This window comes from Mizuhopecten yessoensis, unplaced genomic scaffold (assembly GCF_002113885.1).
Source record: "Mizuhopecten yessoensis strain PY_sf001 unplaced genomic scaffold, ASM211388v2 scaffold8421, whole genome shotgun sequence".
Classification (NCBI taxonomy): Eukaryota; Metazoa; Mollusca; class Bivalvia; order Pectinida; family Pectinidae; genus Mizuhopecten; species Mizuhopecten yessoensis.
In genome coordinates, this window is record NW_018407539.1 from 171,717 (window position 1) to 195,221 (window position 23,505).

At 35.9% G+C, this 23,505-nt stretch overlaps 1 protein-coding gene across 2 annotated transcripts in view; it reads left to right on the top strand.

The window, feature by feature from the left end:
- LOC110455910 (cilia- and flagella-associated protein 46-like) overlaps positions 1-23,505 on the top strand; it is an 85,981-nt gene that overhangs the window by 40,329 nt on the left and 22,147 nt on the right. For both annotated transcript variants that reach the window (XM_021506342.1, XM_021506341.1), the window contains 25 exons: positions 1,241-1,316; positions 2,923-3,030; positions 3,514-3,673; positions 4,845-4,901; positions 8,333-8,563; positions 10,491-10,660; positions 11,128-11,346; positions 12,309-12,377; positions 12,705-12,853; positions 13,405-13,503; positions 14,704-14,866; positions 15,187-15,285; positions 15,397-15,450; positions 15,781-15,888; positions 16,200-16,298; positions 16,426-16,532; positions 16,871-16,961; positions 17,375-17,524; positions 17,915-17,995; positions 18,494-18,640; positions 19,327-19,397; positions 19,745-19,823; positions 20,841-20,927; positions 21,144-21,263; positions 22,931-23,020. In XM_021506342.1, the coding sequence (XP_021362017.1) occupies positions 1,241-1,316; positions 2,923-3,030; positions 3,514-3,673; positions 4,845-4,901; positions 8,333-8,563; positions 10,491-10,660; positions 11,128-11,346; positions 12,309-12,377; positions 12,705-12,853; positions 13,405-13,503; positions 14,704-14,866; positions 15,187-15,285; positions 15,397-15,450; positions 15,781-15,888; positions 16,200-16,298; positions 16,426-16,532; positions 16,871-16,961; positions 17,375-17,524; positions 17,915-17,995; positions 18,494-18,640; positions 19,327-19,397; positions 19,745-19,823; positions 20,841-20,927; positions 21,144-21,263; positions 22,931-23,020 (2,884 nt within the window). The remainder of the gene's footprint in view (positions 1-1,240; positions 1,317-2,922; positions 3,031-3,513; positions 3,674-4,844; positions 4,902-8,332; positions 8,564-10,490; positions 10,661-11,127; positions 11,347-12,308; positions 12,378-12,704; positions 12,854-13,404; positions 13,504-14,703; positions 14,867-15,186; positions 15,286-15,396; positions 15,451-15,780; positions 15,889-16,199; positions 16,299-16,425; positions 16,533-16,870; positions 16,962-17,374; positions 17,525-17,914; positions 17,996-18,493; positions 18,641-19,326; positions 19,398-19,744; positions 19,824-20,840; positions 20,928-21,143; positions 21,264-22,930; positions 23,021-23,505) is intronic.

A 23,505-nucleotide genomic window follows, 5' to 3' on the forward strand; every position in this document is an offset into this window, starting at 1 on the left:
TAAGTCTCCATATAAACATGTAGGACCAGACACAGACTCTAAGTCTCCATATAAACATGTAGGACCAAACACAGACTGTAAGTCTCCAAATAAACACGTAGGACCAAACAAAGACTGTAAGTCTCATATAAACCCGTAGGACCAGACACAGACTCTACACTTAGGACCAAACACAGAATGTAAGTCTCCATATAAACATGAAGGACCAAACACAGACTGTAATTCTCCATATAAACATGTAGGACCAAACACAAACTGTAAGCCTCCATATAAACACCTAGGACCAAACACAGACTGTAGGTCTCCATATAAACACTTAGGACCAAACACAGACTGTAAGTCTCCATATAAACACATAGGACCAAACACAGACTGTAAGACTCATATAAACACGTAGGACCAAACACAGACTGTAAGTCTCCAAATAAACACTTAGGACCAAACACAGACTGTAGGTCTCCATATAAACACTTAGGACCAAACACAGACTGTAAGTCTCATATAAACATGTAGGACCAAACACAGACTGTAAGTCTCCATATAAACACGTAGGACCAAACACAGATTGTAAGTCTCATATAAACACGTAGGACCAGACACAGACTGTAAGTCTCCATATAAACACATAGGACCAAACACAGACTGTAAGTCTCTATATAAACACATAGGACCAAACACAGACTGTAAGTCTCCATATAAACACGTAGGACCAAACACAGACTGTAAGTCTCCAAATAAACACTTAGGACCAAACACAGACTGTAAGTCTCATACAAACACTTAGGACCAAACACAGACTGTAAGTCTCCATATAAACATGTAGGACCAAACACAGACTGTAAGTCTCATATAAACACTTACTTTCTTAGACATACTTAGCAAAATTAACATTTACATTTTACATTGATAAATCTCTTTAACTTTTGAGATTATCTTTCAAATGACCCATTTGTAAAAATTTGGTTTTGAAACAACAACGCATTTATAGCATAGGGTATAACTTGTTTTATGATTTTGAAATATGGTTCCATTTAAACAGGAGAATAAATCAGACGTGGAAATAAACTTAATCCTACAAACAGGATACTGACTGAGTTCTGTAATGTATCATTACATTATGTAAATGAAATCTTTTAAAATCTTTTGGAATAAAATGCAGCTGATAACCATTCAAATTAGGTAAAATAATTTGTGATTTATTAGAAAAACGTGTCTTGGAAATTGTTTTTTTGTTTTGCAGTTTGATCTTTAAACATCGTGTAATGACAAAGGCTAAGCTGGGCCGGAGCGTCAATATGGACATCCAGAAGTTTAAGGTAGGAGCGGGGGTTATTGTCATACAAGTTTTTATTCTAACACATGTATGAAATGTTCTCTCATTAATTCCAGCGTGAGTTGATATTTGTTTTGCACTTTTTCAATTCTATTCGACTTCAATTAACCAGAGAGTGGCAGTATTTTTAAACAACTATATATTTCTGGAATCAGCTCTTTGTCTTTTGTATCACTAATTTTTCGTATTTTTTTATAGCATTCAACAAAATTTGCTGTGGGTTTATTTCTTAACTTTAATAACGAAATTGAAAGTTACATAGTATGATACTGTATATATGGATACCCTTTGATATTGAAATATTTTATCTTGATATTTTTTCTTGTAAATTATGCAGTGTTCAGTTTGCAAACAAAAACTTCAACAGTGTGTTGTACAAATCAAGACATAATAGCCTGTGTATCTTTATTCCTTTATCGCTTTGTTTGACTAACACCTGACAGGAGGACCTAGATGATCGGTTAATCAGCCGAGTTCCCAAGGTTTGGGTGTTACAGTATCTACCACTGCTTTTAGTTATTATTATTTGTATAATCGTCAGTCAGAATGGTGTCACACACAACGTGTTGCTGGCTGACTGGTCCAGTAGTCTATCACTGCTTCAGTTCGAGGAGGACACGGCCCACATGTGATCATAGGGCTTGTCACCGTCATTGTGCACTTGTTAGTGGTTAAGAGTTAAAACGTGTGGAACGAGTGTCAGAATTGTGAGAAGTTGCAGTCACACTCTTTGTTTGTAAAATACTTGGTGTTTCAACTACCTGAAAAGTTTTTAAAAAATGCAAATATTGATGACAGGCGGGATGAAAACTTTGTTTTAGGTTAAGTTTAATCAACACAGATTTTTGCTAACATGCTTTTCAAGTTCTTATATAATTTTTGATGTGAAAAAAGTAGACTATTCTTTCCATGTTTTGACTTTGAAAGCCAGTTGGATATTTTCACGAATTGTACGGTTATAATTTTTAATAGTAGCTGTTCATTTGCATGAAATCACTAACTCAGTGTTGAGTGACACACTGTCTGCACTCCCCTATCACCTGGTGAAGGTTGTAAGTGGTGGCTGAGTGTCTGTGGTCACACCTCACACGTTATACTGTTTGGCTAGGGACCAGCACCGTGTGAACCACACTACTGTACCTATGTATACATGCATGCATCAACTATTCATGTACAATATCTTTATATGTCAAAAACTATTGTGTACAGGTCTTATACAATGTCTGCTGTTCTTTATTTTAATTCAGATGACAACAGGAATAGTAAACTGTATGTTGTGTCTCATAATTGTACACTACCACTTTTTTCTAATTTTGTGTATTATTTAATTTGAAAATGTCTTTTTTCTGTAAGTTTTCTTTTTCAGATGACAGAATTCTGTTATGACAAACTTTGATAGGGAAAAAAATATCATCAAACTTTTCAGAACAGATTTTCGCAAATTTATTTTTAAAGATGTTTTTTTAACTGTCATTTTCCTCATGGGCAACATCTTAAAATCATTTTGTGAAAGCTTAAGGTACATTATGATTACATATTGCTATAGTAGTGACGCAATCCTATACCGATCCCTCTATGTTAATTTACAGGATGAGAGCGAGGACTATGTGGCCCACATGTGGAGGAGAGTGGCTCTCAGCTCTAAGGAGACTCTGGAGCAGCTCATATCCTACCAGGCAGCCATTGAGGCTCTCAATGTAAGTACATGTAACTACATACCCAGAGCCATGACTGTCAGACAGGCAGCCATTGAGGCTCTCAATGTAAGTAACTACTTACCCAGAGCCATGACTGTCAGACAGGCAGCCATTGAGGCTCTCAATGTAAGTAACTACTTACCCAGAGCCATGACTGTCAGACAGGCTACAGGTCTCTTGTCCGTTACAGATTTATTTCCTACTAGTATGAAAAAGTTATACTAGTATGAAAAAGTTATGTCCCCTGTTTGTTACAGAGCGCCAGTAATGAGTGGCAGAAAGTGGACCTACTGTTAGAGTTTGGTCTGTGGCTTTACTATCAGTAACACAGTAATGGTTATCACAGAGTTATGTCCCCTGTTTGTTACAGAGCGCCAGTAATGAGTGGCAAAAAGTAGACCTACTGTTAGAGTTTGGTCTGTGGCTCTACTATCAGTAACACAGTAATGGTTATCACAGAGTTATGTCCCCTGTTTGTTACAGAGCGCCAGTAATGAGTGGCAGAAAGTAGACCTACTGTTAGAATTTGGTCAGTGGCTGTACTACAACGAGTTCCCACTTCAGGATGCTGTGGACCAGATAGAGTGGGCTGTGGATATCATCCTCAACATGAGGACAGACACTGAAATACAAAAGGAAAGAGGTAATTACTCAAGTCTAGAGTCTTGTGTCAAAGGTTCTGACTGTAAAGAGGAGATAAATGTTACCACAACCAGACTACTGACTTCAGAGTTTGATTTCCCCACTTATAAGTGCTGCCAGGAGCTTCACACGTTGGCAGTCTGTAGTTGATGTTGTATGTTTTATTTATCTGTGACTACACTTCACTTGTCTTACACTCTGTGTAGTTGAAGTGTTTTACAGAAGGGATGAGAACTTTCGTTGTAGAGAGCAATATTGACATCTCAGTTCAGGATGATAACATTGTAAGGAATAGTATTGGATTCTCTGACTGAAGTTTTACCAGACTGGAGTTGAAACTGTGTTTCCAACTGTGATAATGACTTCAAGAGCTTCAGGGGGAATTCCATACTTTGGAAATTTGAAGTGACCTTCTTTCAGACAACACATCCTTTTGTAGTAGTTAGTGTGTAGGATGCAGATTTATATTGGAACTTTAGACATATACTGTACTTTGGTGAATTACAATGGAAACAATGCGACAAGTTTCTAGATTCAAGATAATATTTTTATCAATGAATTCATAGTTCTGAAGCATATAAAGTATCTCTGCAATTTATGGGAAAAGAAACACATTCCAGGTACATGTACTGACTTAGAGTCTTGGATTGATATTTTATGTGATAGATAATTATTCTGAATATTACGTCAACTGAGTCACAAAAATACAACCTGTCAAAACTGAACCTGATTATATTGCTCATGTTACTGTATACACTGATATACAGGAGTACAATGTTTCTTGTTAACCTTTGTACTTTAGATATAAGGCACCATTCTCATCTAGTAAATGTTTGATGTTAGCATGTCTTGTAATGTAACACTTATTGCTTACACCATGTTCATTTTAATATTAATTCTTCTTTTTAGATAAAATGTTAAATACTTGCACCTTTCTAATGTAATGTTGAATGTTCGTGATTGATTATAACTAATTAGTGTTAGTCGTTAAACAGACTCTAAGTTTTGGAGTTAATGTAGCTGACCACCAATTTGTTGCACTTATATAAATTTATGAAAGAATTCTGTTAAATTTTAAAATATTCTTTTATAAAAAAGCTGATTGTGTGCACGGAGAGGTGTTGAGTAGTTGTGAGTGTAGGGTTGTGAATGCTGTCACTGTTCTGATCCAGCTGCTGCCCTCAGGAAACTGTCACTGGTTGACTCCAACAAAAAGTTAACAGGCAAAGGTAGCAGGGACACCCAGCCTCTTGGCTTCCACACTTCTCTGCTTCGCCCTCTCATTCTCTGGCCACCATCTCTTAAAGTGCACTGTGCAAACTGTATCATTTAACGGCAATGTTGTGCATGATTTGTTTTCAGTCTGTTTCATTTTTTTGTCACTTATATAATCATATTGCTGTCATAATAGGACGTCAAATATAGCATTGTCAGAAAGACTGTACTAGATTACCTGGTATTGATACATATCATAATGGTAATAATCAGAGATGTATATATTACAGTGTAAGCCTTCTTATATTGATATATACCAAAAACTTATTATAATATTGATATATTCCAAAATAAAAATTATAATATTGATACATACCAAAAACTTATTATAATATTGATACATATCATCATGATAATATTCAGAGATGTATATATTACAGTGTAAGCCTTCTTATATTGATATGTACCAAAAACGTATTATAATATTGATATATACCAAAATAAAAATTATAATATTGATACATACCAAAAACTTATTATAATATTGATACATAACAAAAAATTATTATAGTATTGATATGTAATAAATGATTATAATTACTTCAATACTGATACATACCTATTGATACATAACTTGATAAGTGTATAATAAATAAATATTGCAATGACATGTACTATAATATTGATATATACCATATCTTTACTCTGACATGATATAAAATATAACATAATCGCTATAATATTGATATATATTATCTTTACTCTGACATTATATAAAATATAACATAATCACTATAATATTGATATATATTGTATATTTAATATAATATCAAAGCATACCATAATTGATATACCTGGTACTATTGATACATACTCTATATTTACTTGTAATATTAAAGCATACCGCAATTGCAATAATATTGATATATACAATATTTACTCTAAAATTGTGCTGTACCATTATTACTAAACATTGATACTTACTGTAATTACTGTAACTTTGATACATAATGTAATGATAATAATTTTGATATGTGTAAATGACTGTAATATCTATAAATATTGTAATTTCTATAAAATTAACACATAGCCTAATACATGGATTATTAGATACACCAGTGGGTGATGGAGATGTGGTAGATAAATAATATAATCGTTTTAATTCTAAGCTGTTATAAGTTTTCCTTCTTCCAAGTGTCCCTTTCTTTATCCCCACTGTTATATATATCTGCATGTATAGCTTGTATCCCAATAGCTTGTCCAAATGTCCTGAAATCCAGTTTGTTATTTTCCTTTTTGTTTAGGAATACTGTGTATTCTCCCGTAGTAGAACCCACCTCAACCGTGTTATTATCATGATACTATCATGAATAATTACGATAGGGGATATTTAATAGAGTTGGTGATGAAATAACATACACGTTTCAAAAGTACTGCAGATTACAAATACTGGTACTTCTCAAGTGCAAAGGTATTAAATTTATCTCATTTCCCATTTACGTAATATGTATAATTATAGCAATTGTATTCTTTTCTGAATATTTGTGAAGTTACTTAAACCAAGAAGAAAAAATATGATATGTAAGTGTAGTGTAAATGTCTCTTATCACTTTTAAGAACAACAGGAATTTGCAAAGGATTTCAAAATTTATCGAGGCCCTTTCTCAAGATAAAGGATAAAACAGACCATACACGTTGCTGTTAGACTCAGTCCACTTTTATTATTAACAGTCAATGTTTTGCACAGTCACCTGTTTCTGGGAAATTATTATGAAATTTTACTTTGAATCCATTCTAAGTGTGAATGAAATACATGTACATAGTAGTGGGAGTTGGAAAATTTGTCAGAAAAAATTCTGTCAGGTTAAAGAATTTACATGGAAGGTAGTCAGATGTAACAGCGTCATATACCAAGCTAAAAGAATCCTATATCCCAGCGCTTAAAATGTCAAAATTTCATCATGTGTAGTCCCATGTTGTGATACTGTCTATAACCTGTAAGTACCTGCCCAGTTTTTGTGGTGGTGTTGTACTGTGCTGTTATAGATGTAGCTAGAAACCTTACATCATCCTTTCACCCAGACATTGCGCTAAGTAGTTAGAGTGTGACGACCATGCCCAGACTAGGCATGCACTGGTACATATGTTTTTATTAGAGGTTCTTGATGTGATGAATGATCATACACTGTACTATATACGTATTGTTAATTAGGACTCTGCATGTTCCCACTTTTTACCTAAGGTTATCGACACCCTCTAGCAATGTAATACTATATCTAAGTTCAAAACAAGTCAGCGCTGAGTGGATTGATCCATTTATGGCAGTGTAATGAAAAATTCAATATGCTATTAATAGGGCACATGATTAACTTTTTACTTTTGTTTGTTAAGCATTTATTGATATATTTAATATGTGTAAGCATAATATTTTTAGCAGTATGGAAGAACATTTCTTTGGATTTGTAAAGTATAAACATAAGCGTTATGAAATGATAGAAATACTTATCACTGCTTATAATCATAGTCAATAATAGGAGTACCGGTGTTAGCAGTGTTGAAATATATAGATGTAAAGATTGCGATAAGTTACACATTTCAAGCTGAATCTTTCTGAACTACTAAGACACTACTGACAACACATGTCACCTTACTATGGTCACTTCGGTGTTTACTGTGAATCCATGTTTCTACATTTACTATTTGTGTGCATATTTTTCCATAGAGATGTTTTTCTTAGATGTTGTACAATAATTTGTGTGCTCAAGTCTTGATTGATCTTCTGTTAGTTATTCTGATGAAAATATTGTAAAACCTGTTTAATCTGACCCTTGAGTATTCTGATGCCCTTTAATATTCGACCTACAGCTGTTATCTACTTTCTTATGAAACATGTAAAACCTTTGTATTCTGATACCCTGTCTTATCTAAGCAATTTGTTGGATCCCACAGTGTGTCAGATTAGACAGGTTCAATTATATTATCTTGAGATTATCTTTTAAACACAAAAATGCGCAAAGAGTATTATCTTACTTTAAATTTTATAAATATGACTAATTTTCAATGTTTTTCAATTAACCTTTTTTATTTGTAGAAGTTACAGGTTTACACTTAAGATAACAACTTTCAAAATGTTAAAAGACGTCCAGATGATATTCCATGCAATCTTAAATGAATGTATATATGAAACAATTTTATCACAAAAAGACAACCATATATGTGTGCATTATAGTTTTACATGGATATATAACATAGAAACCGAACTAACTGCATGGATAATTTAAGATTTTAATTAAGAGGTCAGAGGTCAAGTGCTGCTGTACTTTAGATCTGTTGTTTACATATATAGCTTTGTCATAGACACATTGGTAATCTATTCATGATGAGCAATTGAATTTCATAGTTATTAATAATTTGTTTACTGATTACAATCGATCCTGTCTTGTAGCGGCATCAGTGGCCAAGAAAGCAGACAAGAAAGGGAAAGGCAAGGGGTCAGCGAAGGGCAAGGCCACACCAGGACCACCTCCAAAAACAGCTCCACCAGCTGACACTCCTCGCAAAAGTCCAGAACCCCGGAAAATGGCAAAGTCGATGGACAGTCGCAGTGACACTAGTAGTGTGTCTGATGACATCAATCCCGATGGATACATACCCATAGCCAAGCAAGCCATTATAGGTTTGTGTGTATACATACACATAGCCAAGCAAGCCATTATAGGTTTGTGTGTATACATCCCAAGAGCCAAACAAGCCATTATAGGTTTGTGTGTATACATCCCAAGAGCCAAACAAGCCATTATAGGTTTGTGTGTATACATACACATAGCCAAGCAAGCCATTATAGGTTTGTGTGTGTACATGCCCACAGCCAAGCAAGCCATCATAGGTTTGTGTGTATACATACCCAAAGCAAAGCAAGCCATTATAGGTTTGTGTGTATACATCCCAAGAGCCAAACAAGCCATTATAGGTTTGTGTGTATACATACCCAAAGCAAAGCAAGCCATTATAGGTTTGTGTGTATAAATCCCAATAGCCAAGCAAGCCATTATAGGTTTTTGTGTATACATACCCATACCCAAGCAAGCCATCATAGGTTTGTGTGTGTACATCCCCATAGCCAAGCAAGCCATCATAGGTTTGTGTATGTACATACCCATAGCCAAGCAAGCCATTATAGGTTCGTGTATGAGCAAGCCATCATAGGTTTGGGTGTATACATACCCATAGCCAAGCAAGCCATTATAGGTTCGTGTATGAGCAAGCCATCATAGGTTTGGGTGTATACATACCCATAGCCAAGCAAGCAATTATAGGTTTGTGTGTATACATCCCCATAGCTAAGCAAGCCATCATAGGTTTGTGTGTATACATACACAACGCCAAGCAAGCCATCATAGGTTTGTGTGTATACAGACCCTTAGCCAAGCACGCCATCATAGGTTTGTGTGTGTACATACCCATAGCCAAGAAAGCCATTATAGGTTTGTGTGTGTACATCCCCACAGCCAAGCAAGCCATCATAGGTTTGTGTGTGTACATGCCCATAGCCAAGCAAGCCATCATAGGTTTGTGTATGTACATACCCATAGCCAAGCAAGCCATGATAGGTTTGTGTGTGTACATACCCATAGCCAAGCAAGCCATGATAGGTTTGTGTGTATACATACTTAAAGCCAAGCAAGCCATTAAAGGTTTGTGTGTATACATTCCCATAGCTAAGCAAGCCATCATAGGTTTGTGTGTATACAGACCCTTAGCCAAGCACGCCATCATAGGTTTGTGTGTGTACATACCCATAGCCAAGAAAGCCATTATAGGTTTTTGTGTATACATACCCATAGCCAAGCAAGCCATTATAGGTTTGTGTGTATACATACTTAAAGCCAAGCAAGCCATTAAAGGTTTGTGTGTATACATACCCATAGCTAAGCAAGCCATCATAGGTTTGTGTGTATACATACCCATAGCCAAGAAAGCCATTATAGGTTTGTGTCTATACATACCCATAGCCAAGCAAGCCATTATAGGTTTGTGTGTATACATACCCAAAGCCAAGCAAGCCATTAAAGGTTTGTGTGTATACATATCCATAGCCATGCAAGCCATCATAGGTTTGTGTGTATACATACCCATAGCCAAGCAAGCCATCATAGGTTTGTGTATGTACATACCCATAGCCAAGCAAGCCATTATAGGATTGTTTAGTAGCATATTCAGTCTAAGGAAATTTGAATAGTACTGGTGACATGTATATTGGCTCAAACTTAAGTTCATTTGTTTGAGCTTATACAACATCAGATGAACATTGTGACAATGGACATTACAGAACTAGGTTCTAGAAAATCCTAAAAGGACTTGTTTTCATAGAACTTTATTGTGACAATTTCTGTTGGCTTGTATTTACACAATTAGTAGTTACTGTTAGTTATTTTTGGAAGACTTTAAGCTATCATTTCCCTCTGTTAAGGGTACTGTGTTGTCTCTAGATGAAGACACTTTAGCATCCCTGAACAGCATCAACTAGTCACAGTGTCTTAACCACAACGAAAGCATTGGTGAAAGGTGGCATGATTTACTTACATGTACATGTGTGTGTGCAGGTGTGCTGCCAAACAACCCCGGTATGAAGTTCCAGGACCTTGAGGATGTGAAACAGATAGACGGGCTGCTGAGAGCGTACATTCTCCTGGCCGAGATCGCCGGCCGCTCCTCCATGGAGTACCACGACTTCCTGCTCATGTGTCACTCCTTTGTCATGCGACTTTGGCAGGTATGTTTATCTTTAGGTCATTGACTGGAAGTCATTTCTCAAGTCCAACTGTGGAATAAGAGGTATAATAAAAAATAAAAATAAATACATTTAAAGACTACATGTGTGTTCAACTGTGGCATGGTGAAAGTTTTATGGTAAAAAGAAACTGACTATTTGCATTTTTATACTTTAACTCAAGATCAGTCATTTTCAGAAGCTGCTGTTGCATGTGGTTTAAATTTAAATAATACAACGCAGAATACATTTATTTAGCAAATGATCTTTAGCTCATGGATAAGAACAATATAGTATATTGTTAGACTGCCCACTTCATCTCATCACTTTTCTCACGATTGTTCATTACAGTAGTCCAAAGCTGCTGTTAAGACCCTTGGGCCATTTGTATTGATTGGTTCCGTAAAAAAAGATTTGAAAATCATTTCTGCATAGTCAACTTACTTAGTGTTGTATGCTTGGTAATGTAGGTGTCCGTACCAGTGACTGGCCCAATCATTAAAGAGATGGCCAAGGCTGCAGCTGCTGGAGGCAGCGATTCCAAGTCTGACGCTGCATCAGTTAAGAACAAGAAGAAGGAAAAGGATGCCCCAGCTGCCCCTGTTAAGGAGAAACCCAAACGTAAGGGGCCAATAGATGCCTTGCCTGGAAATACAGAGGAATGGGCTGTCTACGACGCTCCAGACGAGGTAAAGTATGAGACACATTACAGACGAGGTAAAGTATGAGACATTACAGACGAGGTAAAGTATGACACATTACAGACGAGGTAAAGTATGAGACACATTACAGACGAGGTAAAGTGTGAGACACATTACAGACGAGGTAAAGTATGAGACATATTACAGACGAGGTAAAGTATGAGACACATTACAGACGAAAGGTTGGACTGGATGGAATGTATGAGTGTACTATTCTATAACCTGTTCTAACTATTTCATAGTTACATGAATATTCTATAATGCTTTGTTAAGTAAATTTTTATGAGAACCAAATCCAATAATATATAATGATAACTACAATTTCCTATATGAATCCATATCATATTCTGAAATTTTACAAAATGTTTATTTTTTGGTAACTTATCCTATATATATCCAGTGGGTTGATTGCCAATGTTTTTATACACAGGGACTTTTGGGCATGTATCCCTTGGATTTTATGCAGGATGGGTTGTCAATAAATATACATGATTTACCAGTATTTAATTGTTAATATCTAAAACATAAACAGAAAATGATTAAATAAAAGTTGTAAAATTAAATTGGAGTTATCTCCCCTGCACTGTTTAATTGGATTGTTATGACAGAGTATATGTAATATTTGTAAATAAGTTTGGAAAGGACTTAAATAGGCCTAGCCTGATGTCCAATCCAATTGACATATATCAAGTCAATAAATCTGTTGAAATGAAGACGAAAGGTTGGAAATTTTATATGATCATAGACTCCCACAGAGACAGCTTGCAAGAATGACTTAATGTATCACAGCCATGTTTGTATTTAAACACAATGCTTGAATAAATCATCTGTAAGCAAGATTCTGTCGTGATTTTCGCTGCTCCGTTGGAATTCATGTTTGAATATTGATTAATTTTGATAAACTGAAGAACAATACCAGACTTGTTCCCACTCTTACTTCTGTGTTGTAGGTGGTGGAAGCCTTCAGCAGTGAGCAGATGAAGGTGAATGGTATTAACAGCAGTACCATTGTCAAGCCGGTAAGTCTACAATAAGTCTCTGTGGCTGGGGCAGTAATCCACTACAAGTCTTGGTCAAAGTTAACATGGCTCTACTGAATTCGTACATATTATTGATGGTTTAAGTGTGGTCTAGATATTCATGGAAAAATGTACACTTATAGAGTTTGTTTTATTATAGTTGATTAAAGAGACATGTCTCTTTACAACTATGAAGCTTTGTGCTCAATTTTTAAATATACTTTTAAATTCTTTTTCGCTGCTAAAAACACAAAATTCAAAAAGTTCTGTTAAGAACTGGTTTAAAGTGGGAATTTTTGTTTTTACTATAAATTGTGCTTGATTCAGATGCTGACCTATCACTACCTGAACACACTGATCAGAATGCTGAGGGAGGTTGGTTACAATCACCTCACTCTGCCAGTGTTCGCCCTGGAGGATATCCTGTCACGTAACCTCCTCAAGAGTACCCCTCTCAACGTCCTTATCCACACCAGGTAACATCCACAATACAATGATACATGCCATGGCTTTTTATAGGCAAAACTTGTTCCACGCGTCACTTTGTCTGGGGTATCTCTCAAAGACTTTGTCACCTACAATTGCCAAACTTTGTGTCCGAGCAGCTCTTTGGAATGGCTGATTAAGGATCAATAGCATTGGTTCATTTTGTGGGAGAATGAAACCTGACAAACTGGTTGTGGTAGTTTGATATTGTGCAGTAATAAGAAATCCTCATTCTTCAAAGTTGTGTCTTAATCATCTACAGACCTTCCTTTTACTCCCTATTATCTCCGTATCAGCCATCTTGTTGACAACATTGTCTGAAATGAAAGTTTCAAGGATTATGATTGGCTGAAAATGAAAGTTTCAAGGATTATAGAATTCTCACTTTCTTAGATAAAAGTTCAGTACAGTATAACATAATGAATCACATCACAAGCCATGTTGTATGGTGTTAAACAGGGTGACATGATCTAGTGTTAACCAATCATCACAAACTTATATCATTATAAATGTATTAATACTCCTTTAATTATTGTTTCAGGGCTGCTGAGGTTTGCCTGGAGTTAAATCTGAAGAATGGAATCTTTTTCCATGAGAAGTTGGCTGGACCTCTGACAATAGATGAAGAAGACCAGTCTCTGTAAGTACAGCAGAGGCTATAATTGTCTTTTTGATAAGTCATGATAATATCAATTTTTAAATAATTTTAGCATATTTCGTTAAGATTTCATGAATTTAAGAAAAAAAGTAATGATGAAAACCTTGTTATACTTCTGCCTCCCTAAATTTGTACCTTTTTATGATTTTGCCCTGAGTAGGCTTTGCCTTTATGTCAGCTTATCATGCTTCACAGCATTTTTGTGATCTTTGCCTTTTATTTTGATCCCTGTGACCTTGGTTACGTTTTTGCAGTTAGATGTGTATAGATCAGTTAGTGACTAAGTACTACAGCTAAGGTCATGTAATATCACATGTGTATAGATCAGTTAGGGACTAAGTACTACAGCTAAGGTCATGTAATATCACATGTGTATAGATCAGTTAGGGACTAAGTACTACAGCTAAGGTCATGTAATATCACATGTGTATAGATCAGTTAGGGACTAAGTACTACAGCTAAGGTCATGTAATATCACATGTGTATAGATCAGTTAGGGACTAAGTACTACAGCTAAGGTCATGTAATATCACATGTGTATAGATCAGTTAGGGACTAAGTACTACAGCTAAGGTCATGTAATATCACATGTGTATAGATCAGTTAGGGACTAAGTACTACAGCTAAGGTCATGTAATATCACATGTGTATAGATCAGTTAGGGACTAAGTACTACAGCTAAGGTCATGTAATATCACATGTGTATAGATCAGTTAGGGACTAAGTACTACAGCTAAGGTCATGTAATATCACATGTGTATAGATCAGTTAGGGACTAAGTACTACAGCTAAGGTCATGTAATATCACATGTGTATAGATCAGTTAGGGACTAAGTACTACAGCTAAGGTCATGTAATATCACATGTGTATAGATCAGTTAGGGACTAAGTACTACAGCTAAGGTCATGTAATATCACATGTGTATAGATCAGTTAGTGACTAAGTACTACAGCTAAGGTCATGTAATACCACATGTTTAAGTTCCTCTATGAGTACAGCATGTTGTATGGATTTTTGTGCCATGCTTTGTGTTAATTTACTGATATCTTAGGTGTTAATTGTCTTATATATTAGATTTTCAATTTCATAAAAAATGTGAATAAACTGGGAGATTTTTTAACCTCTGTTATACTGTCTTGTACCTGTATGAGAGATACATTGAGATGATTGTATAACCCTAGGTCCCGCGATGAGATCGGCCAGTGGAAGGAGAGACAGATACAGGTCGTGAGGGAGGAGATGAGAGTGAAGGAGTCGCTGGCTAATTTGGCTGCGGAGAGTACACAAAGTCAGACAAGGAAGTCGGTCACATCTCGTCCCGGCCAGTCCTCCATCGACACCAAGGTTGGTTGTTTATAGGTGTAACATCATTCAAACACAATTGAATTGTGATACTTGTAGTAAAGCCAACTCCTAGTTAACTGAGGTGTCTTTAAGCAGACAGATGACATGACACTACAAACATATGTTTACCTCAGGTTTCTTACATTAGTAAACATCATTTTTTCATGAACAGTACTCAATGCATCTTTTAAAGTGATCTTTTTCGAGTTTACACATTTATTAATAATTCTGACAGGTTTTTCCTTGATAAATAATCAATTCTTCATCTATTGTTAATCAAGTAACCAATGTAGCTGCTATCATTACCATACTTGTTACAGAGTGAGGATCAGCCGCTGACGTCTCATCTGGGAAAAGTGTTGAGTGCTGTTACCTTCCGCGACGTGTGGGCTGACATGGCCGAACTCCTCATCAGACAGGTCAGTACAGAGTATTGATATTTTCTTAATTGTAATCTTATTATTAATAAATGTACAGTTGAAAAGATAATTTAATTTCTCATGATTTAATTAATTGACATTTTGTTACAGTGTGGCTACCAAGCAGCCAGACAGTATCTGGACGAAGTACACAAAGCCGCAGTGGTAAGTCAGTGTAATACAGGTTGTATAGAAAACTGGCTTTCAACAGTAAGACAGTTAACCTATATAATAGATATATCAACATTTAACTTTCTACGATGAGTTTATGATTCAAATGAAGCCCAAAATGTCAACATACAATATATCAAAATTTCTTCATGTTTATAAAGTTTGAAAATGAGGTATATTACAGGTGGAAAAAGAATATGCATTTGATCTGCAGGCCCCATTCTCCATTTTACCTGACAAATTGTTGAAAAATGATAACATAGACCAAACATCAATAACATAGACCAAACATCAATAACATAGACCAAACTTCTTTCTCTGCAGGCATTTGACGACCAACAGCTTCAGGCCCGGACCCTATTCCTGTTCGGGAAGCTGGCTCTCGCTGAAGCCCAGTATGGACAGGCCTTTAACTTCTGTCGCGAGGCACAGGTTAGATTCTGATGTCTTTATCTGGGATCACCACACTCACACTTCAGTTACTACTATAGAGGCCTGATGATGGATATCCATGGTATCAGTCTGCAAGAAGACTTTTCAATTCTTGGTTACAAACAAATGTTGAGACAATAGACTTATAACTATCTGTATAACACTACTTTTCTACAATGATTCCTATCACCTTGAACGGTCTATCTGTATTAACACTACTTTTCTACAATGATTCCTATCACCTTGAAAGGTCATCATAATTTGTGTCCCATTTCCAGCTGTAGATAACAATTTGATGTTGAATGTTATAGACTATTTACCACGGGGATGAGATGTTCTGGTACGAGACCACCATGCTGATGGTGGAGGCTACGTTGAAGGACTACGAGAACAGGAATTCTGTGAGAATTGTAAGTATCTTCAGGGACAAATCACAGCACATGTTTTATATGATAACTTTGATGGAAATACATTCAGTCTATTACTGATTTTAAGCAATTTTATGATGAATATTAATTTTGTTATCTTCTTTGACAGGCCCGGGGTATTCTGGTGCATGCCCTGAACGAGTTCCTAAGAATTGCTGATGAGCGCCCCAACAGGGTCAGTGTGACCCAGTTCATCATCTCTAAAATGGAAGCAAGGTAGGTGAATCTGATGACTCAATTTGATCATGCCCATAATATGTATTAAACCCTTTTCACTCTTTAGGGAACTTCAGATATTAAGATCCATTAAAATTGGATACAAAATATGTCACTTTATGCATAAGTCCAAGATCATATGTAATATAACTATTTTCATTGGCATGATTCTTTAGAAATATTTGGATGTTTTCCTCAATCTTGCTGGTATAACTGACTTGAAAGTAACAATTGTGATTATCTAGGACAATAAATAACTTCCATTGGATGTGCTATCATTGAGCTGTAACTTACTGATTTTCTGACACCTTGCTGACTTTATCTATTTGTTTTGACAGATTGGCTTTTGTCCAGAGCAAGCTGATCTTGGAAGAAGATATGGATATTAATGAACCAAAAGTGATGAGAAAACTCCTCGGTATCTGTGAGGTAAAAAATGTAACAAACCACAGTGTTTCCATAGTTATTTGGTTTCCTAGCATTTTGGAGTGTGAACAAAATATACCAGTCTTCCCTGTTCCTATCATATTTTATAGCTTTGTAAAAAAGTCATTGGAAAAGTCAATAAACTTGGATTTAAATCAAATTCTAAATATTCTTGTGTCTACATCTATTGTTACACTTGTTCAAAATTCATTTTCCTGTACATTAGTGTACGATTAATGCTTATAAGTAACCTAGATAGAAGATTTCTTTTTCAAAAGTGATTGGTATTAAATTTTTGTGAAATAGACTGAGGTACCCTATTCTACCCAAGTATAACGTCTTTTTATCAGAAAAAAACTTGTAATTTACGCTCCTTGAGTTTTGGAGAGATAAAATATCTGTATTTATTTGTACAGAAATACGAGGGTGCCTGTGACAAGCTGGTAAAGCTAGGTTACAAACGAGAGGTCCTACCCATCATGAAGGACCATGCTGATATCCTACTCAAGATGGCCAAGAAGTCGATCCATTCAGAAAAAGAAGTCCTGCATACTTATTACCTCCAGGTAATGGCGAACAGGTCTTCATTTCTGTCCCTCTGTAACAAAGATTGGAGCAAATTTTGTTATTTACATGACATTGTCCAACCAGGTTCATTTCTACAAATTTTATTATAAGTTCCCTGATGTCAACCTTTCCCAAAGTGCATGCATAGTTTTGCTTTTGAGGTCGAAAGGCAATGTAATTCTCTATATATAGAAAGTCAGTTTCTGCTATGAACTAATTACACAATAAGAGAATGAAATGATTCTATATTTAAAGAAAACAACTTACACCATTTTAATTAGCCTATATATTTTATTAGATATTACCTGTATTACCTGACTAACCTAACAAGGTTAATTTCCCCAGTCTTACGACTGAAGAATACTGACAATTATCGTCCGTGTTTGTAGTCGATGAGTGTACTGCGGGAGGCTGTGGCCATAGCAGAGGAGGTGTACCGGGACGTCCAGACTCTGTCATCTCTACAGGAGGTATGCTCGCTCCCTATATAATAACACTATCAGACAAGGATCATACAATAATTTTAAAGAAAAAGGAAATAATACAATAATTTTGAACTACAATTTAGATTTAGATTTTACATTAATTTCCATCAGAAAAATAAAAAAAGCTCAAAACAATCAAACAGCATCATATGAAACACTATTAAGTGCATCCTATCAAACAACACTATTCTATTGAACTACATTGGGGAAAAAGGTAATAAACAACACCTGATCATAATCAGACAAGTTAGCTGATATTTCCCAATGAAATTACTAGAACTAATAGGCACAACTTACTGAAATAAAATCCTCACACCAAACGCTTCTCTCACATGTTTATCAGTGGTTAACTGGACACTTCTATTTCCTAAACAAACGTCTAGAATATATATATCTGATAAATTCTGGATAAGGGCAATAATTATCATCAAAACTTTCTACTTCAGTTATCTTTATTTATAAATATACTTCAAATTTGTACAGTTGCGGAGCTTGAGTCTGCCAATCCAGCGAGAATTGGCCGATATCAAGGTGCATTGTGGGACGGTGATGTTGGAGATCTTCCAGGAGCACGCCAAGGAGGCTAGAGAGACCCAGCTTGAGGATATCCGGAAGGGTTTGGTTGTCAAGGTAACCTGGGCATCTTAAGTGTATTTAATTATGTATGTGGCAGAGGTTGTCAAGGTAACCTGGGCATCTTAAGTGTATTTAATTATGTATGTGGCAGAGGTTGTCAAGGTAACCTGGGCATCTTAAGTGTATTTAATTATGTATGTGGCAGAGGTTGTCAAGGTAACCTGGGCATCTTAAGTGTATTTAATTATGTATGTGGCAGAGGTTGTCAAGGTAACCTGGGCATCTTAAGTGTATTTAATTATGTATGTGGCAGAGGTTGTCAAGGTAACCTGGGCATCTTAAGTGTATTTAATTATGTATGTGGCAGAGGTGAAAGAAAATTGTCAGAGGTACAATTAATTACAGAAACTTTACTGTATACAAATTTGATATTGCACTGTACCACGTTGCATTGTGGGATGGACATTGTTAGGTTTATGGTGCTGACTGTCTTGATGAATAATGGGCTACTCCCATGAAAGGTAAAATAAAATTGTGTGGCAGATGGATATTTGGAAACAAAACCTTCCTTTCATGCATTATATATTTCATGAAGTTATCTTCTATCCCTTAATAAAAAAAAATCTATAACTATCAAAAAATAAATTTCAAACTAGAGGGTCCATTAACAGATTCAAATTAAATCTGTTAATTTTGTCATACATACTTACAAGTTTACTGAGTGTTGTATCTGTTGACAGTTGGTGGAGGATTTCATCAGAGAGACACCGACTTACACACACATGGAGAAAGAATGGGTCGACACCACAAAGTAGGACCCACTTACACAAGTGTTAATAGTTCTAAGTAGAATACAGATGATAGCAGACACAGTTTAGACCAACTTTTCTTCAAAAAGAACATCCAATCATAAAGTGATAAATCCTCTAGATAAGCATGTGATTTTAAAATAATACATATACTGTCTATAATATCTTAATAACTACATGTTAATAAATGGAGACCTTGTCAGTTTAAGACTTGTACTGTAATTGCTTAAAGCTAGTCTTTATGACCTTTTTGTATATTCCTTTTGCTATTTACGTTAGATTTCTCAACATTTTTGTCCTGTATTAACGTGTTCCAATATTCATTTGTTTTCATTGTTTGCCTTTACAGGACAGTTATAGAAGATGCCATGCTCAAGTTTGTGGATGCTCACAATATGGCTGCAGGCATCCCCAAGCTGAGAGCTAAGGTAGGGGTGACAGGATAGTATTACCGTGTAGTAATCAGTTATCTTTCGGTGTGGAGTGATTTGGTAGGTGTGACAGGATAGTAATACCGTGTAGTAATCAGTTATCTATTGGTGTGGAGTGATTTGGTAGGGGTGTCAGGATAGTGTTACCGTGTAGTAATGAGTTATCTATCGGTGTGGAGTGATTTGGAAGGGGTGACAGGATAGTATTACCGTGTTGTAATCAGTTATCTATCGGTGTGAGTGATTTGGTAGGGGTGACAGGATAGTATCACCGTGTAGTAATCAGTTATCTAGCGGTGTGGAGTGATTTGGTAAGGGTGACAGGAGAGTATTACCGTGTAGTAATCAGTCATCTATCGGTGTGGAGTGATTTGGTAGGGGTGACAGGATAGTAATACCGTGTAGTAATCAGTTATCTATCGGTGTGGAGTGATTTGGTAAGGGTGACAGGATAGTATTACCGTGTAGTAATCAGTTATCTATCGGTGTGGAGGGATTTGGTAGGGGTGACAGGATAGTATGACCGTGTAGTAATCAGTTATCTATCGGTGTGGAGGGATTTGGTAGGGGTGACAGGGTAGTGTTACCGTGTAGTAATCAGTTATCTATCGGTGTGGAGAGATTTGGTAGGGGTGACAGGATAGTGTTACCGTGTAGTAATCAGTTATCTATCGGTGTGGAGGGATTTGGTAGGGGTGACAGGGTAGTGTTACCGTGTAGTAATCAGTTATCTATCGGTGTGGAGTGGTTTGTAAAACGAAGGCTTTTGTAGATGTACTCTGAATGAAGCTCAAGTTGATCACAATATCTTGAGAATAGAAATTTAATTGTATGCCTGCATTATACATGCTTCAACAACCTTATTGTCTTTCATATATCTCCTATTACTTTGGCTGTTCATCAGAATCATTTGCAGAAGGTAAGTTTGTTAGACATATATCATGTCTGCAGAAGACAGGAGAGTCCATAACTTGGTTTGAGAGGTTCTGAGAATATTAAATATTTTTATTGTAGGCGTTGTGTGGAATAGGTCAGAGTCTGAAGGCATTCTCTGTCTTCTCATGTCCAAATTCCGCCACACAGTGGTCCGTGTATGAGGAGGTAAGTCTAGACATAAAGCAAAATATCACAAAGTTCAAGGATTTAAAAACACTCATCTGTCTGATTCTTCTGATTCAACCATCCTGCATTTTATTGCAAAAAGAATTTTTGTAATTAACCATTTACAAACTGATTAATGAAAAGAAATATTTGAAATTCATTGCTGGTAGTAATTCTAGACTTCAGGAATGATTAGGAAACATTGGTAAATTGCAGGAACTTTCTAAGCTGGAGAGTTCGTCTGGGGAAGGAGAAGAGGATGAGGAGGAGAAACCTGAGCTGGACGAGACGTCCAAACTGTTTGTACGCTACTCTGTACAAATGAAAGAGACAAAGGTAAGACCGGTGTAAACATACTGTTTGTACGCTACTCTGTACAAATGAAAGAGACAAAGGTAAAACCAGTGTAAACACACTGTGTGTACGCTACTCTGTACAAATGAAAGAGACAAAGGTAAAACCGGTGTAAACACACTGTTTGTACGCTACTCTGTACAAATGAAAGACAAAGGTAAAACCAGTGTAAACGCACAGTTTTGATTCATCAAGATGCTATTTGTATAAAATTACTGTGTAAATGCATGATAATGACATCTAATTGGCTACTACAGCCACTGAGGTATCACATGTACAAATATCCCATACTCATTTTAGCAGGACTTGCTTTATTGACTCAAAACTATTCTTTTTGTTAATACTCCACGGGTACTAGTGTAGGGAACTATATAGGTGTACATCCATTTGTTACACATTTGCTTCTCACAAGTTAACTTGAATATTTTCAGACTGTTATACATCAAAACATTGTTCCCTAATTTTAATGTTGTCCGTTATAAAATATTAGAGTTATTGATTGCCTCACAATACTGCTACTTTCCTTTGTTTGAAAGTTAGTGTGTAATCAAGGTGAACTATAGTTGTACTATAACTCCGTGAAAAAAATCACATTTTCCTTACATTAATTTAGTACTGAATATGATTGTGTGTTAACATTATATTAAGTATTGGATGTGTGTTGACATTATACAGAGTGTGGATGTGTGTTGACATTATACTGAGTGTGGATGTGTGTTGACATTAAACAGAGTGTGGATGTTTGTTGACATTATACAGATTGTTGGATGTTTGTTGACATTATACAGAGTGTGGATGTGTGTTGACATTAAACAGAGTGTGGATGTGTGTTGACATTATACAGAGGATGTTTGTTGACATTATACAGAGTGTGGATGTGTGTTGACATTATACTGAGTGTTGGATGGTTGTTGACATTATACTGTGGATGTGTGTTGACATTAAACAGAGTGTTATATGTTTGTTGACATTATAAAAAGTGGATGTTTGTTGACATTATGCAGAGTGTTATATATTTGTTGACATTATACAGTGTTGGATGTTTGTTGACATTTTACAGAGTGTTGGATTTTTGTTGACATTATACAGAGTGTTAGATGTTTGTTGACATTATACAGAGTGTTGGATGTTTGTTGACATTATACAGAGTGTTGGATGTTTGTTGACATTGTACAGAGTGTTGGATGTTTGTTGATATTATACAGAGTGTTAGATGTTTGTTGACATTATACAGTGTTGGATATTTGTTGACATTAGACTGAGGATGTGTGTTGACATTATACCTAGTGTTGGATGTTTGTTGACATTTTACAGAGTGTTGGATGTTTGTTGACATTAAACAGAGTGTTATATGTTTGTTGACATTATACAGAGTATTAGATGTTTGTTGACATTATACAGAGTGTTGGATGTTTGTTGACATTATACTGAGTGTTCGATGTTTGTTGACATTATACAGAGTGTTGGATGTTTTTTGACATTATACTGAGGATGTTTGTTGACATTATACAGAGTGTTAGATGTGTGTTGACATTATACAGAGTGTTAGATGTTTGTTAACATTACACAGAGTGTTGGATGTTTGTTGACATTATACAGAGTGTTGGATGTTTGTTGACATTATACATAATGTTAGATTTTGTTGACAGGCTGCGGAGGATGTGAGCAGACACTACCTACTACAGGCAACAGAAGTTTTAGTCCAGGCCCTCAACTTGGCACTGAACAAACACTACACCGTAAGTAACCTGATGTTACACTGTACAAACACTACACAGTAAGTAAACTGATGGTACACTGTACAAACACTAAACGGTAAGTAACCTGATGTTACCCTGTACAAACCCTATACAAACCCTACCCGGTAAGTAACCTGATGATACACTGGACAAACACTACACAGTAAGTATCCTGATGGTACACTGTACAAAAACAACACGGTAAGTAACCTGATGATACACTGGACAAACACTACACGGTAAGTAATCTGATGTTACGCTGTACAAACACTATACAAACACTACACGATAAGTAACCTGATGATACACTGGACAAACACTACACGGTAAGTAACCTGATGTTACACTGTACAAACACTATACAAACACTACACGGTAAGTAACCTGATGATACACTGTACAAACACTACACGGTAAGTAACCTGATGGTACACTGTACAAACACTACACGGTAAGTAACCTGATGGTACACTGTACAAACACTA